We start from the raw sequence: 18,020 nt of genomic DNA, 5'->3' as shown, positions 1-18,020 counted from the left end.
CATGTCAATTCTTCATCCTCATCATCTAAAACTGTATCATCTTCAGCCATTGAAAAAAAAATCATCAAATTCATTGAGGCACCAAAGACAAGCACCTCGTCTCACGAGAAAGGCCCTAAAAGGCGTTAAAGGCATGCGCATGAGTGAAAGGGCATCGCCTGAAGTATCAAGAGGCGATGACCCCTTTTGGTACCTCGCCTGAGCACCTGAGGCATGCCTTTTGACACCTTTGACATCATTGATAAAGCGTCTATAAAAAGAGGCAAGACCATGAAAGCTACGAACTTCCGAAAGAGATTTTGGTTCAGGCCACTTCCTAATGGCTTTCACTTTTTCAGGATCGGCCATGATCAAGGTTCGCCGTACTGGTATCGGACCCCGTACCGATGAAATTCTATTTAATATCGGTACGTGGTTCGGTACGATACGATAATATCGGTACGTGATTCGGTACGGTGTACCGATATAATACGATACGAGTGGTACGGGCGGTATGGCATTCCATGGCCATGATACCCTGGGAAGATACAGCATATCCTAAGAACAACACCCAATCCTAGAGGAAGGAACACTTTTTAAGATTGACATATAACTTGACGGACCTAAGGGTGACAAAAACCTCCCTAAGGTGAACTAAGTGCTCTTCCCTAAACTTGCTATAAACTAGAATACCATCAAAGTAGATGACTAAAAATTTTTCTATGAAGGATCTCAACAATTCCGTCATAAATCTCATAAATATGCTAGAAGCATTGGATAACCCAAATGGCATGTCTAGCCATTCATAAAGACCATCCTGTGTCTTAAAGGCCGTCTTCCATTCATCTCCAGGTCGAATTCTAATCTGGTGATACCCACTTCGTAAGTCAAATTTGGAATAGACTATAAAACTGACTAGTTGATCAAGCATGTCCTCAAGCCTAGGGATGGAGAATCTATACTTAACCGTGATCCTATTGATAGCTCTACTATCCATACACATCCTCCACGTACCATCTTTCTTAGGGATCAAGAGGGCTGGCACTGCACAAGGGCTTAGACTGGGTCGTACGTGCCCTTTCTGCAACAAACCTTATACTTGTTTTCTCATTTCCTCACGCTCCTTGGGGTTCAACCTATAGTGTGGAAGATTAGGAATCTGTGACCCTGGGACAAAATCAATAGCATATTGAATGTCGCACATGGGAGGTAGGCCATCGGGTATGTCTTCAAGGGTTACATCTTTAAACTCCTCTTTCAATTGCTCAATATTAGGAGGTGGATTATCTTGGGAGTTTGAGATCAAGTGAATCTCACTCCTGGGGAGAACAGCTAACATTATCCCGGATTCTCCACTTTCTTTTTCAAACTCCTTATGAGTCAAAATATGACAATTTTTCTGATCAGGAGTTTGAGGAGAGTTCTTATCCCCTTTGGCAGGTTGGGGCACGCTAGGCTTAGCAGGTTTTAATCTGATTTTCTTGCCATTATGAGTGAAGACATAGGTATTCTCCCTACCAAAATTATGAGCATCCACATCATAAATCCAAGGTCAACCTAGTAAGAGTGTAAGACACTAGCAACCTCCATGGGTAACACATCACACATAATCTCGGCAGAATAACCTCCCATCTGAATTGGCACTAGGCAACACTCATTAACAGGAAGTGAGGTTTTGTCTACCCAAGCAACTCTATAAGAATGAGGATGAGATTGAGGTTGCAGCTTCAACCTACTAACGGCCAATTTAAAAATGACATTCACAGAGCTACCCCTATTTATGACAAGCTTACAGACCTTATCCCTACATTGGGCATAGGTATGAAAGATGCTGGTGTGTTTGCACACCTCAGAGTCTGCAGGGGTGGCAATAATACATCTCACGACATTAACACACCCTTCTAAATTCTCACAATCCCCTTCATACTCTTTCTCTAAAATAGCTAGCTCTAAAGGGTTAAAGTCTTCTATGGAGTCATCAGTTAAAGTTTTCTCGCATTCAATTCCCATAGTCAATGTACGATATGGACATCGAGCAGCTATATGGCCCTTGTTATGACAATAATGACACTCTATGTTTGAAAAATTGGCTGACTCAGATGATGTTGGGACATAGTCTCGGGTCTTAGTGGTCGTGGGTTGCTGATTATTAACCATGCTCCTTCGTCAAGCACCGATGGGGAAACACCATTCGTGCAGCTAGCTGAGGTAGACTTAAATTGTCCAAACTCATTCAAGAAAGAAACTCCTTTTCTATGGGGAACAGTTCTAGCAAACTTCTCAATCTCTAAGGCTTTATGGTAAGCATCCCTTATAGAATCAGAAGAATACAATGAAGCTTCTCTCTTCAAGCCGGCTCGTAGGCCGCTAATAAATTTTGATACCAGTTTCCATGACTCTTCAGAAATGTAACACCTTAATTATAAATCCTTAAAGTGAGCCATGTAGTCAGTGACACTAATAGTTTCTTATCTAAGAGTATACCATTGGTCCGATAACCGACTCCTATAATAAGTAGGAACATACTTCTCACAAAGCTTAAACTTCATTTCCTCCCAAAGGACTATAGGTGGATGTCCTAATCTTTCCAGATCCCTATGGATTGTCTGCCAATACCATTGGGCAAATCCCACAAGCTTCATCTTCGCAAAACGAATACGAGATGCATCTGACATTTGATACCATTCAAAATAAGCTTCCAAATCTTGTAACCAATCATGGAACACATTCGGATCTAACCGCCCATCATAGGAGGCGACATCAACCCTAATCCTTTTAGGTGTTTCCTCAAACTCCTCATACCTAGGCGGATGCGGCCTAACTGGTTGACCTTGGGGCTTGAGCTGTCCAGGATCTCATGTATACCTATACCTAGCAGGTCGCTCACGATATCTAAATAGGGAAATAGGGGATTCTACTTCTCTCTCATAAGCATCCTCATAATAATCATCCTTCCTAGCTTCTACTATGTGATCCGGAGGAATCCTACGAGTGTAGGGACCCTGGAGATTGTTTGTGGGATGGTGGGCAATTGGAGGGACTGTCATGTAAATAAGAGTTGCATGAAAGGATTGACTAGTCCGCAAGACATGGCTCGGACCAGAGGTAGAATTAAGAGTAAGAAATGTTGTACCGGGCCGAACCGCCCGGTACGGGGCGTACCAAATCAGACCGACGGCTAGCCGATCCAATTCGACTATTTTTTTCGAAAAACAAGTCCGAACCGCACCGAACTGAATGGTTCGAAATGATTTGGGACCATATCGCCCAGTATGGCTCGGTACGGTTCGGCGTTAAACCAAACCGTACCAATAAAAATCATATGGGGGAGGTGGGGGGTGTGGTGGGATCTGGGCTGTCATTTAGTGACAGCCCAGATGCTTTCTCTGAGAGACCCGAGAGCTCTCTTAGAAACTCTCGAGCTCTCAGGCATTCGACGACACACGAAAAAAATTAGAAAAAAAAAATTCCGTCAAATTGCAGTACTGATTCGAGGAGACGCTGATTTTTGATCGAAAGTAAGGTAATGTATTATTTTTTAGTAAATATTTTATTTTTTATATTTTTGTAGTTAGAAAAAAGATAAAAATGAAGAAGTATGAAAATAAAAAAAATCATGCCAAAATTTTATGATTTTAGTATGATTTGATCATATGTGATAGATCTTTGAAAGATTTACATGATGACACTAAAATCGTTGATTTTTATTAATTATATAATTTTTAAATATATATATATTTATTCATAAAAAAATTATTAAAAAAATAAATTCAAAAAAATAAAAAATCAGAGTTTCAAAATCATGTTTAGACTGATTCAAGCTACTTGAATCTAACCTCAAATTTTTTTTAAAATTTTTGATATTAAAAAATATTTTTATAATTATTTAAATAATAAAAAAATATTATCAAATAAAATATATGTAAAAATAGTATTATATTTTAGTTAATTCAAAATATTATTTGAAGCATATAACATATTTTTTTGAATTTATAAGTTTTAAAATTATTATTGAATTTTTTTAAATTTATATATAATATTTTTTAATAATTATTAAACTGTCATGTTTTGTTATACTTACAAAAATTTGTAAGAAAACAGATTTAGAACGTGACATTCATTGACTTTAATTAATTATATATTTTTTTAAATATATATTTATTCATAAAAAATTATTAAAAAATAAATTTATAAAATCAAAAATCAAAATTTCAGAATCATGTTTAGAATGATTCAAGCTACTTGAATCTAACCTCGAATTTTTATAAAATTTTTGAAATTAAAAAATATTTTTATAATTATTTAAATAATAAAAATATATTATCCAATAAAAAATATGTAAAATTAGTATTATATTATAGTTAATTCAAAAAAAAAATTGAAGCATATAACATATTTTTTTGAATTTATGAGTTTTAAAATTATTATTGAATTTTTTTTGAATTTATATATAATATTTTTTTAATAATTATTAAACTGTCGTGCTTTGTTATACTTACAAAAATGAGTAAGAAAAAAGATTCAAAGCGTGATATTGATTGAGATCATGGCGAGATGCTCTCGGCTCGACATTATTGGAAATGCAAATGGTGCAACACGAGTTCAAAGAAGGAGGGATGACTAGGTTGAAGCAGTCCTGACTGATGGTTATCTTGATGTGTCCATACGTCGGAAATACCCACAGGAGATCCGATAGTTGATGAAGAAGCACTTCGCTAATTCAAAAGCAGCGAAGAAAAGAGCAAAACAGAAGAGGACGGAAGTGGACCGTCGAGCTGCAGAGCTACCTTCTTATCACTCTAGAAAGTTAGAGGAGACTTTCGCTCCAGATGATGAGAAGGCACAGATTGAGGCTGCCATTTAGACGAGCTTGACTGATCAATACCGACAGAAAGAGATGGCCAGGTATAGAGAGCGATTTAGACCATCATGCTACGAATCGGGATCTGGATCGACGATCAATGGGGGAGAATTCAAGTTCAGGAAGACTACCTCAATTAGAGAATCCGGTAGTAGAGGGAGCAGACACAGCATGTCATCTTTGTTGGAAGCTTTTGGCAGTAGAAAAAGATCCTCCAGAGATATTCCAGCAGGAGCCACCATCTATGATTTGGATCAACATGCTTTTCCCAGCAAAGATTCAAAGCAGCAGAGGATTGACACTATGGTGAAAAAAGATAAGAAGAAGGATATATGGCGAGCTATTGGATCATGATTTTATTTCAACCATATTCCAGCAAATGTAACAGACAATCCTCACTATCGATCTGTCATTTCAGCCATAGAGGCTGCTGGCCAGGATGTAGATCCGCCAGGACCTAAAGACATCTATGATCAGCTTCTTAACAGTAACAAGAAGGATTTATAGAGATGGATTGCTTCTTACAAGAATAAATGGTCTACATACGGACTGACAGTGATGTATGATGGTTGGACCGATTCTACTAGACGGAGCATCATTAATTTTTTGATATACTGTGATGGAAAAATATTTTTTCACAAATCAATGGATGCTTCAGATAAAATACACGAAGCCGCATATATCCTTGGTCTGATGGAGGAGATGATTGATTCAGTGGATGAACAGTATGTCGTGCAAGTCATCACAGATAATGGGCTACAAATTAAGGCTACTGGAGAGTTGCTGATAGAGCAGCGACCGCAGATATACTGAACCCCATGTGCTGCATATTGCATTGATCTTATATTGATGAATATTGAAAAGATTCGTTCGGTGCAGCAGGTAGTGAAGATTGTCCAGACTATTACTAGATTCATCTACAATCATACATGGATCCTTTCATTGATGTAGACGTATACTGGAGGGGAGATCTTAAGATCGGATACCACACGATTTGCTACCAACTACATAGCATTTAATAGTCTTCTTCAGAAGAAAGCAGCCTTCGTCAGATGTTTGTCAGTGCCGAGTGGCAGGAGAGCAGATATGCGAGGGCCGGCACTGATGGAAATCATGTGGAAAATTGAATGACGAGTCAGTCATTCTGACAGCAGACTGAGAAGATAGTGAAGGCTATTAAGCCATTAAATGAGGTGCTTCGCGCTGTGAATAGTGAAAGATATCCCCAGATAGACTTCTTATATTACTTGATGGAGAGGATAAAGAAACAGATCAGTGAGAATAATCCGAAGTATGCTCAAAAATTCATTAATATCATTGAGCACCGTTGGAACTATCAGATGGATAGAGATTTACATCTAGCCGGTAAGCACGAATTCAAAAATATTTTAAAATATTTTTTTTATACTTGTAAAAATGTACTTAATCAATTATGAAATTTATCTGCAGCTTATAATTTGAATCTGAGATTTGTATATCATTCCTGGGATAAATATGGATAACGAGCTTCTTGCTGCTCTTCGTAATGTGATATATAAGATGATGTCCGATCCAGAAATCGTATCCTTGCGTCTGTAAGAGGTATGCTAATTTAAAACAGATATGATTATTCAACTGAATTCGATCTGTACTCAATGATATATTTATAAATTTAATAAATATTTTTTTTACAGACGAAACAATTTAAAGAGGAATCAGACAGTTTTGGAGTCCCATCAGCTATCGTAAGCAAAAAACAGATGAATCCAGATAAATTACATATCAATAATGAGCAGCATAGATTGACATCAAATGCCTAATAATATCATAAAATTTGATACGTAATTTTGCTTTTGCAGCTGAATGATGGATTCATTTTGGAATGTGCACAGAAGATTTGAGAGGTGTGGCTATCCGCAGTCTTTTTCAGACGGTCTCTACTAATAGTTGTGAGCGCAATTGGTCGACTTTCGCTCTTATCCACAGCAAACAGAGAAATCGTCTAACACAAAAGCGCCTCAATGATCTTGTATATGTTTACTATAATCTGAAGTTGAGGCTAAAATGCATTCAGAAGGAAGTACAACTGAAGTATACTGATCTGACACTAGATGATTATGCGGACGAAGACGACGATCCGATAATCGAATGGCTTGCAAGTCAGCAGCAGGAGCCAGAGCTTGATGAGCCGAGGTCTCCTTCACGACCAGCCAGTGTGGTAGCTAAGAAGATCAGGATGGATCCAGGACAATGGGCAGAAAGAAATATTCCACATAAGGTTTCAGCTGATCAGCCACAGTCTGAGGGAACACGGGAGACTCATTCATCATATAACTCGATATCCGATACATCCTCGCAGAAGTTTGAATGACAAATGTTTAAACGAGATCGACAGTCAGCAACAAGACATCCATCCTCCCAATCACAGAAACCTCAGTCACAGAGGGGCACAAAAAGAGAAAGAAAAGACAGTTGCACGTGCATCACTCTCGAAAGTACAGGAGCTATTTAATTCAGATTCGAAGATCAGAGAGAATGATGATGATACTAGTAGTAGTAGTCATGGATCTGATAATCAGGAAGAAACTGAAAGACAGAAGATCACTGCTTATGAGACACAGCCACAGGGTGATATTCGATTCATCGATGAGTCTCAATTTACATATGCCACACAAGATAGGGACCATGGTGGATGAGTCGGTAGAGACTGTGGGGAGCCGATTTCATATAGACGATGGACTCCTAGAGGTTGTCCAATACACGATGCAGCTGTAGACGATCTTGCATGTGGAGTAAGATCCATGAATGTATCTAGATCATCCTTGCATTATGGATCCTATTACCTGCAACCACCTTATGATCCATATGAATATAGTGCATCTGAGGCATCGTCTTCTAGTGGTTACTATTCTATGTAGCCTGGAGCATCTTACGGATTAGATTTTGCTACCTGCATATTTAGATAGACTCCTCCACAGTCATACCATCATCTCAAGGATACTTCTCAAAGTCAGAATTTGAGTGAGAGATCTGAGATGCCTTACAATCCAGAGAGGATGCCATATAGGATGAATATTCAGGAGTACAATGCGTCTTGATTAGAGAGATGGACTGATGTTCTTTCAGACTATGCCAATGATCCAGATATCTACAAGCATCACAGAAACTCGACGAGATATTAAATGCAGAGTAGATCTTGAGGTTAGTATATCATTTTTTGTGCTTTGTATTTTAAAAATTTAGATACATTTTAATGCACATTTATATATATATTTTTTTAATTTTAGGATGATAGAGTTGTAATATAATGTAAATAAATATATATTTAAAATTTTAGATCAAGAATTTCTGTACCGCTACCGAACTCAAAAACTGAACCCAAATATGTCAATAATATGCAATATAATATAATTTTAAGATTATAATTATGAATTAATAACTTGAAGATCCAAAAAAAGAAACAAAACAAAAAAAAATTATACTGATATTAAACCGATACGTCGGAACGTACCATGTGTCGGTACAGTACGGTATCAATATCGTACCATCCCGACCCGGTGCCGGTAGGTGCACAGATACTGGTACAGCGGACCTTGCTTAAGAGTCTGAAAAGAAGGCTGATGAATAGGTTGACTACAAATATGGTCATCTTCTAAAGGTTGTTTACCCAGTATGGACTCTCTTAAAGACAGTTGGTGTTCGATCTGCTGACCAATGAGATTAGCCATGTCCACATGATCATTAACTTGAGTATTACAAAGCTCAACAAACTCAGTTTGAAGTCGGTCTAATGACTGGCATAGTTGGTTTAAGGTCTCTTGAAATGCAGTTTGGATATTTTTAACTAATTCGAGCTCTTTTTCCATAGTGGCATGTGCATCTTTCAAATTGCCAATAGTCATGGTAGCAAGGAAAGGTAAAGACAAAATAATATTAGGCTAAAATGCTGCAATCATCAAAAAAATTAACTACGATGCTCACAATGAGAATGCAAGGTCAAATGTGGTGCCGATGTGTTTGGTGCGTGCAATATCAAAAAGATGATGTGAATGACCGTGCTACTGAAAGTAAATGTGAACAAGAGTGGTTAGGGTAGTATGAAAAGAAGGGACCTAAGCAATTATAGAAGCTATCCATAATTTGACAAAGTCACAAAGTTCAATAAAAGAGCTGTACCTTATGCAAGATGAGATCAATTACCTCAAAGTAATTTGCACAGCGCGCAGAAAGCGATCTGACAGGGCTCTGATACCACAATTTGATGCGGCACGAAGAAAAATTAAGATGGCAAATAGAAATGAAAAATAAAATGAAAGAAGAATAAAGAAATCAAGAGGAAGAAAAATAGCCCACTTTAGGATTTTCAAGTTGTCATTCCAAGTTGTCTCCTTCAATGAGTCTTTAAATAGACCCTCAAATAAGATGAAAATGAAATCACATCTTAATAAAAGTGAAAATCATAACTCTCAATATGGAAACAAGATAAAATCTCTCAAATAAGATGGAAACAAGATAAAATCTCTCTAAGATGGAAACAAGATTTTCTCTCGATATGGAAACGAAATAAAATCTCTCAAATAAGATGGAAATAAGATAAAATCTCTCTAAGATGGAAACAAAATATTCTCTCGACATGAAAACGAGATAAAATCTCTCAAATATTCAAAATCTTACAATTCTTAATATGGACAAGATAAAATCTCTCTAAAATAGAAACAAATTTTTTTCTCGATATGGAAACGAGATAAAATCTCTCAAATATTCAAAATCCTATAATTCCTAAATTACGACGTCTCCACCTAAAATAAGTATGGAATCCTTGATCCTCATCATAACCATTCAGATGAACTTAGAAGTTACTGCTGGAAGATTCATTTCAATTTGAATGAAGGTCTCAAGGCAACTAAAGCAAATTGATTATCTAGGCAACAGAAGGTACTCCATATGGAGTAAATGTAATATCCGCATAACTAAAGCACAAGGCCTCTACTTAATTTTGAATTTCAGTGTTGTTGCAACTTAGTCAGTATATCTTTTACCTCTTCTCATAAGCTCCGTGAGTTAGACATATGGAGTTTTTGGATGGTGTCTTGGACACTTTAAGAGTTTCTTTGTGCAATGTAATTAATTAAAATTCGAAGGCAGTCACCTACTCATTACTACATCAGTACTTCCATTTTCATTGTTCTATGGATGCATGTTTTGTAAAAGACCTACTAATAAAGCACACAAACAACAAGTTGTTAGTGCACCACATTTATATCACACGGGCAAAATGATCTTACAATTTTGCAGCACATCAAATGAAAAGAAAGAAAAAACCTTTTTTTTTCTGAAAAGAAGAAACATTTGTCTAATTCATTTTGGGTTCATTTGGTTGTAAGGGGGAAAGTCTTTAAAAACTAGTTTTATTCTAGAAGAACACATTTTCTAGTTGTTTGTTTTTTACATGAAAACAGAGAAACAAGAAAGAAAAATAATATATATTTATTGGAAAGTTTCACTTTTGCTTCCCAGAAAATAGTGCTGTAAAATGAATAAGTCCAACTTCTCCAGATCTAGAGTATAAAGGGAAGCATTTCCCCCCTCCAGATCATCAAATTTATTAGCCAACCAAACAATGCAAAAATAAAATACTCCTTTCCCATGTTAAATAAATAAATAAATAAAACTATTCCTTTCCATAGGTTTACTTACAACCAAACAGTTGCTTATAGAACCATATTAGTTAAAAATTCCTGTTAAAAAGCCATAGCAATTCTAACCATCATTTTACAGATAAACAGCCAATGACTAGATTTTGAAGCATGCTGATTTCTGACAAGGTCAACCATTCCCTGACCTCATAGATTTGGCTACCTAAGCTGCAGGAAATGAAACACCCAATACTCGAGAGGAATACATTGAAAGTTCCCTGATCCACACTTCTGGAAAAAAAAAAAATCTCTATTTCTTAATCATCCCCTACCATGTAACTCAACTTCTTCCAGCCCTCCTCCCCTTGTAAGTCTGGGACCCTTTTTTTTGGTTTTCTGAAACAAGCACAATGAGTGATTGCAACTCCAGAAAACAGGTGATATATGTACTTCAGGAGTGAAAGAACAATATACTTCAGGAGTGAAAAGCTTTTCATGATAAAGGCAAAAATTGAATACTGCGTTGGAAGAATCAGGATTTTGGTTATCACCCAACAAGCATTCCACTCATTTCATCATCTAACTTATACAATATTTCTTTATTAAGCAATTTGTAAGTTTATGGCTTGCACATCTATCAGATGCATATCTTCACATATGATCCACGTGCATTAAGGACACACATGGTGAAATAACTTTAGCCGCATCTCAATCTCCAGAAGCAAAATTGCATATTTAAAGATGCAGAAATCATGTGTAACTACTACTCATAGTTTTTTTCGATGAACTAAGTTCCAATAGAGCAAAATGTGCATAGAATCATTCACAATTCCCTGTTGATATCTAATATCCATATTTTTGCTTCATTGTAAGACAATATCCACATGAAATCGATTAATTTTGCATTCCATGATTTTTGAGTTTATACAGAAATGTTAATATTTTTGCTATGGAGTTTTTTTTGCTATGAAGTTTCTAAGTTCCTCATGGTCTGTTTCATTGCAAAACTAGATTATTCGAAATCAAAGAGAAAGTATAAAAACTATACAAGATAATACAAGATGACTGTGTTAGAAGAACTCAATTGCAAAATCCAAGAAGGAAAAATCATAATAACAGGAATGACAAGAGTTCCAAAAAATAGGAAACAAGAAGCATACAAGATTCGCTAAGCAACAGCATTGCCGGCAACAACCCGCCCCCCACCCAACAATCAACATAAAAAAAAAAAAAAGGTGTTCCCATCAGGTTCGAAATGTCGCCTGTCATAGCCATGTTGGAAGGGGACCAGAATGGTAGGACCTATTGTGTCATGCATGTCATGCTCTTGAATGGAAACATAAACTATGTAACACTGTAAAAAGTGGCATTCGAGAAAGTTAAACTAAGGAAATACACTTTGTTTAATTCTGGACTATTTTTGTTTAATGTATGGGAAAAATAAGCATTTGCTAAACATTCAAACCAAAACCTTTCACTCATATTGCAAATCCAGCATCTTTAAGTCAAATTAAACATGTGTGTTCTTGCTGAAGAACTTTGATCTTTCCCAACTAAATAGGGGCAACAAAAGGCTAGAACAAAGACAGAGTATTGCTTCACAACTCTAAATGCATTCTCTGTCTCTTATGCACTTTTTTTCCAAGTTCGGAAAAAATAATTTCCACCTTAATTCCTTGTCCATAGAGCTGGCAATGAGCCCACACTGTTCTAGGGGCCATCTTCTCTTCAGGTTTTTTCCACTCCTCTACTCTACTATAACTGCCCTCTTTGCCAACTGCACTCCCTCCAACTACCACCCCTTTCATCCCGGCAATAGTCTTAACATGAGCTTTGGATTTGGTCTGAGGTCTTGAGGTCCAACCCGAGGTCGGCCTATAAGCAACCTTAGATGTCAAACAAAACCGTATCCCATGCTCCATTTCATCCTGTCCTCCTTCAATCAACATGTACTCACTTTTGCATTAAGGTCAAAGGCTAAAGCTTATAAAGTATGTAAGATAAGACAGGACTCTCTCCATATAACAAATATTTCCAAGATGGACAAGCTAATCTGTTCAAGGTTCTGTAATATTTGGCTGAAACTGAAGCTTTTCAATTAAGACCTGCAAAAGCATGTTAGCTGGCTTTCATTTTTTATTCAGTGGTAAATGATTGTGATTGGTTTGATAAAGTTCAGCAAAGTTTTCCATCTCATATTGTTCAAGTTTTAGACATATTCTCACTAGTTTTCTCCAATGTGGGAAATGAAATTTTATATGCATTCAAAAGAAGAGATGAAATTGTCAAGAGCAAGAAGAAAATTAGTAGAAGAACAATCAAGCGCAAGACTGTAATATTAGTCTTCTTCACATTTTCTTCACAGTAATGCTAATTGGAGCCTGTTTTCTGCACACGTAAAGCTATATGCCACGTGGCATGAGTGGGTTGGTGGTATTAAGTTGCTAAGTCAGCATTGTTGGGCCCTAGAAACTTTCCTTGTGGACTTAACAAAGAAGGAAGAAGAAGAAAACAAGTCCATACTAGTTTTTTCTCTTATTGCTACTACTTTTTGTCCATTTTTTTGTTGATTCACCACTTCAATTGCTATCTGGTTTGAACATTTTTGATCAAGAAGACGTTGGCAACAAATAGGCAAAGCATAACAAGCACTGTAGTTTGTGATAGCCTTAATGCATCATGCATGGGTTTTCTTTATTAATCTTTTTCTGTTCTTATTATTCCACTCATGTTTATGTTTCAGTTAGTGTTCTGTAACTTTACTACATGGTAGTGTTATTCTACTGCATCTCATCAGGCAGCACAATATTCGATGGCCATCTATCAAATCATGTTAACCATGTAATCTGATTTCTGTTTGTATTGTTTAACAATCACCAATATCTGTTTTTTAATTAATATGTTGAGAGAAAACTATAGAATACATATTGTAAAACTATTCTCTTTCCATAAACATCCGTCGGCTTTAAAGTATTATTCCATAATATTTTCTAGTTTTTAATAAAAATCAAATTGTGATAACACAGTCCATTCTGTAGTCAATAACATTGTTTTTTAAACTGTTAACATGTTGACTTAGAAAGCATGCATTAGCAGTTCGCGTAGAATTATACTAAACCAAGGTGCTTGCAGACTGAGGTGACCAAGGACAATGAGCTATTCCAATTCGGACGAGGAATTTGACACAGGTTCAGCAAGGTCGGGCTTATTAATCCCATTAGTTACTACAATTGCACTCTTTGAGTAACCTCATGGCACCAGTACGATTCCTCTCTACAGCTCCTATCACTTCCAACTAGAATTATTTTGAACATTAAGCAATACAAAAGTAACAAAACCTATCACTACACAATATTAAATTTGAGATGGAGAATAAACAGATCTGAATATAACAAACATACAATACAATATTAGTTTCTTGGCATGAAAAGTAGAGGATTGCAATTTTATGAACAGTTATGAAGTAAAGACGACATTATATAAATTAATTTACTAATCTATATATATATATATATATATATATATATATTAAAATAGAGGTAGAGGTTCTGCCTCCATTTGACATGTGTCTAGGCCAAAAGTTTGACACGTGTCCAAGTCAAAAGTTTGACAAAAAGTCTAACCGAGCCGCGGCCTCATCTTCTATTCTCTCGCTCCTCCTCTGCAGAGATCGAAACCCCCACTCTGATTGGACATAGCTCTAGGGTTTCCATTCTGCCAATCATACCTCCGGATAATTATGCAATCTCCTCATGCCGGTAAGCTGACCGATCTTCGATCGTTTGTAGTGTTCGCATCATGGTTTCTGGTCGTGATTTAGTGCAATCCCTCCTTTACGCCATCAGAGATGCCTTATCCCCTCTCGAATCCTAGTTCTTATGCTCCGCCAAGGATCTTGAGTCCCATTGGCTGAATTCAAAAAGAAAGGAGGCCAAAAAAGTGAATTCTTGGAGGTTTTTCAGGGATCAGAGAAAGCATCAATGAAAGCATCGAGGAAGGCGCTTGAAGACCTCGATGGCTAGGTCAAGGAGGGCAGTGCGGCAGTAAGCATCGATGACGGCGGCAAACGAGTCCGGCAAAAGAGGGAGGGAGAGGGCTCGCATGTCTCTTCAACCGGATGCCGCCACCATAGGGGGAGTCGCGGAAGTGGGAGGATTGGGAGCTCCTCCCATGCTACATCACCTCCTTCCTCACCATCGTCATCCTTGGATCGATGGTTTTCTCATTCTTCTTCTTTGCTAAAAAATCTCGTCTTCTTAATATTTTGCTCTTATTCAGATTCTTTGCTTGGAAGCTTTTATTATTTAGCTGTAGATCTACTAATCTATGGATTTAATTCTACAAGCTCCCAAAAGAGGTGGGAAGGCTGTGGTGCCGGTGAAGAAGAAATCAATAAATTATTTTTTGTTTTGACTTCTTATGTACAATTGTTTTTGCATTGATTTTGGATCACAGGAGAAGGTTATGAAGCCTCTATTTGAGATGCGGTCGAAGCAATTTGGGATCGAAGGTGCTTTGCCTCCGAAGGAGGACCTCCACCAGTTCGTCAAGTGGGCCGAAGGTGGTCAGAATCCAGAGGTAGAGGAGGATTCTCAAGTATCGTTTAAAGGTCCCACCGGCCTTGAACCAATTCATCAGGATTTTGGATAAGAACATTGATAGCTATTTACCATCTCTTTCAGTAGGTTCTTTATAAATTGCTACCATCCAGTGATGATTTTCCCTAAATTTTAGGACTCAATTATTGAGCTTCAGGCTGAGTATTTATTAATAAAAATGATAAAATTAAATACTAATACTATTGATATTTCGGTAATAAAAATAGATTTTTATTAGAAATAGTTTTAGAAGATTAATAGATTTTAATTACATTAATAAAATCATATATTATTAAATGTTAATAAAATATATATTATTTTTTAAATAAAATATATAATTAATTAAAAAAATATTTGTAGATGATATATTTTTTAAATAAGAAAAACAAGTATCCCGCGTATCGTGCGGATTATACGCTAGTATAAAAAAAGAAAGCATTCATTTGCGAGCATTCTAAGTAATCCCCTGCAATGTTGCACACAAAACATTCAAATCTATAAAGTGTTCCCATAAATATTTGCCCATTGCCTTGGAAACAAAAAATTAAAAACTAAAACAGGACTTCTCTCCTATATGGTTTCTCTCTCCTTTGCAGCCCAAAAGACATTTAGAAAACAAGAATTCAGTTGTTTCTAAAAAATTTCAGAATTTTATGCGCAAAACAAATAATATCTCACAAGATGTCATGTATTGATGACCCAAAACCTATCTTGCATAATTGGATTGTTATTCATGATTCATAGCTCCAAAATTCTGTTAACTAAATATATTAGATCACCAGAAACCAACCACAATGACTCCATGGATATTCAAATTATCAGGCTTACTAAGATATTGAATGACAACTGTTAGTGGCTTCCTTTCTTTCTTGACTCCTTTTCGATTTTTCGTGAAGTGGATATATATCATATCATGTTTAAAAAAGGCTGACTACAACTTAGTTGAGAGATGGCCTATTTGTTGTAGCTATAAAATGAAATTTTGTTAGCCATTACAGCATATATGTAATAAAAGCATTGGACAAGGTATTTTGATCCTAGTGGACAATCTTGATAAAATATTTTTCCTCCGAAACAATTTTCAGCCATGGAAAGAACATAGAATAAGTAGGAGTTGAAACAAAAAACCACAGTCCTCTCAATGACTCATACATCTTCCAAGTGATGCTAAAATCCCTAAAAGAAAACAACATAGATAGAATTTTTTTTAAAAAAAAGAAAGGACTACTGAATGTGCGACTTGGATCTCCCAAGTGAGGCTCCACATGCATGAGAGCAATCATTGAGCTTCCCATCTAAATCCCAGCTTGATGAAGATCTTGGAAAACATCTCAAGCCATAAATTTGGCACACGAACTAACAACATCTATGAAAAGGAATTCCAGTTTATTGAATCCAATGACGAACCTAAAAGCATGATAGAGAATCACGTTGCCAGCTGCTAGGGTATTTTGCATCTTAAACACTTCTCAATGCAAAAATGGGAGACTTATCCTGTGAACCCTCAAAATGATTCATTTTGTACTTCTTTAATTCCAAGCATCAAATAATTTTGTGACCACACAGCTATGATCAATGTACTTCCAAATCCCAGAATTAGATTTTATATCTGCTTAAGCAGCATGAAGGAAACAGTATGGCTTTTCTTGATAGGTAAGAAAAGCAATGAAAAACAATTATTCCCATAATGAGTTCCCATATCTTGCCCTCCATAGAATGTTAGCCTGCTTTAAGTCAATATCCACTTTTTTTCTTCTTCAAGATGAATGTTCTTTTTTTTCAAAAAAAAGTGCAAGCAATGAAATATTACTCTTTGCGTGTGTGAGAGGGAGAGGGAGAGAGATTGTTCCATCAAGTTAAATTAATTTGATTTCATTATTGACCAATAATTAGCTGGTTGTTGCAATGAAACTAGATATGGATAACAAGATCAAATTCTACCGTAAATATAAGCCCTAAATATAGCATATTCTCTTCAGAGAAATGTAGGAATTTTAGAATATCGAGGCAACGAAATCTAGTTTTCAATCAATGCCAACCTTTTTAATACATATAACCCACAATTCTACATCTCAGTGCAAAGCAGTAATTGATCCAAAAAATACCTCAAGAAAAAAGAAAATAATTACGAAGCAGAATACTGTGCAGAGGAAAAAAAGAAAGAAAGAAGAATAAAGGAGAGACCTTTTTGATGATAACGGGGCCAACGCAGAGAATGAGAGCCACCGCGCCTGCCAGCAAGCCAAGGGACAACAAAACCACCTTCATCCACCACCAGAGAGAGCTCCATTTCCTCGGACAACATTGCCCCGGTACCCCTACAAACCTCCCTGCCTCCAAATCACCCAACCTCACATAATCCCCACTTTCGTCCCCGATTCCCATCTTCTGTCCCGAAACCACGATATCATCCACGGATTGTGCCCGATAAGTCATCGCCCGCAAATATATCGAACCACCATCTAAATCCCTCAATCAATCACCTAAAAGACACCAATTTCCTCCCAGGAACAGGGGAAGGGTAGATTTCGTTTGCAAAAAATGGAAGAAAAGGTAACCCTAAACCAAAGGCTTTGCCTCCCAGCTTCTTGCTTGCGGAAGCGTAGAGACTCGGCCTTTGAGAAGCGTAAAGTTGGCTTCAGAGGAGAAGCGGTTTCGCTCTCGGCGGAAGAAAACCTATATAACCGGACAAAGCAGATTGGACAAAATAAAATAAAATAAAATATCCGCTACTGAAAAGCAAAAGGAGCAAACACCGGTATTTACCAGGGATCTGAAGTCAACAACTCTCCCCCTTTTACTTAAAAAAAAAAAAGCCTCAAGCCACTCTATGAGATGGCCACGTGAAGAAGAATGGCTTTGATGCCATGTTTTGAATTTTTTTTTTATATATATAAGTCCGTTGGTTCACCTCACATCCAACGCAAAAAAAAAAAAAATGCGGACCCTGGATGGGAACAGCTTTTT

General features: G+C 36.7%; 1 protein-coding gene across 2 annotated transcripts in view; it reads right to left on the bottom strand.

Annotated features, from left to right (window-relative positions):
* LOC105054178 (uncharacterized) overlaps nucleotides 1–17,763 on the bottom strand; it is a 28,175-nt gene extending 10,412 nt beyond the window's left edge. Inside the window, exons 1-2 of one of the 2 annotated variants that reach the window (XM_029267223.2) lie at nucleotides 17,238–17,763; nucleotides 9,020–9,064 (exon numbers count right to left, since the gene is read on the bottom strand). In XM_029267223.2, coding sequence (XP_029123056.1) covers nucleotides 9,020–9,064; nucleotides 17,238–17,489 — 297 coding nt within the window. In that variant the 5' untranslated portion in view covers nucleotides 17,490–17,763. The remainder of the gene's footprint in view (nucleotides 1–9,019; nucleotides 9,065–17,237) is intronic. The other variant, XM_029267225.2, reaches the window with a different exon arrangement.
* Nucleotides 17,764–18,020: the final 257 nt, after the last annotated feature.

This window comes from Elaeis guineensis, chromosome 11, assembly GCF_000442705.2.
Source record: "Elaeis guineensis isolate ETL-2024a chromosome 11, EG11, whole genome shotgun sequence".
Classification (NCBI taxonomy): domain Eukaryota; kingdom Viridiplantae; phylum Streptophyta; class Magnoliopsida; order Arecales; family Arecaceae; genus Elaeis; species Elaeis guineensis.
The sequence above is the reverse complement of the archived record's forward strand: the minus strand, read 5'-3'. Positions and strand labels throughout refer to the sequence as shown.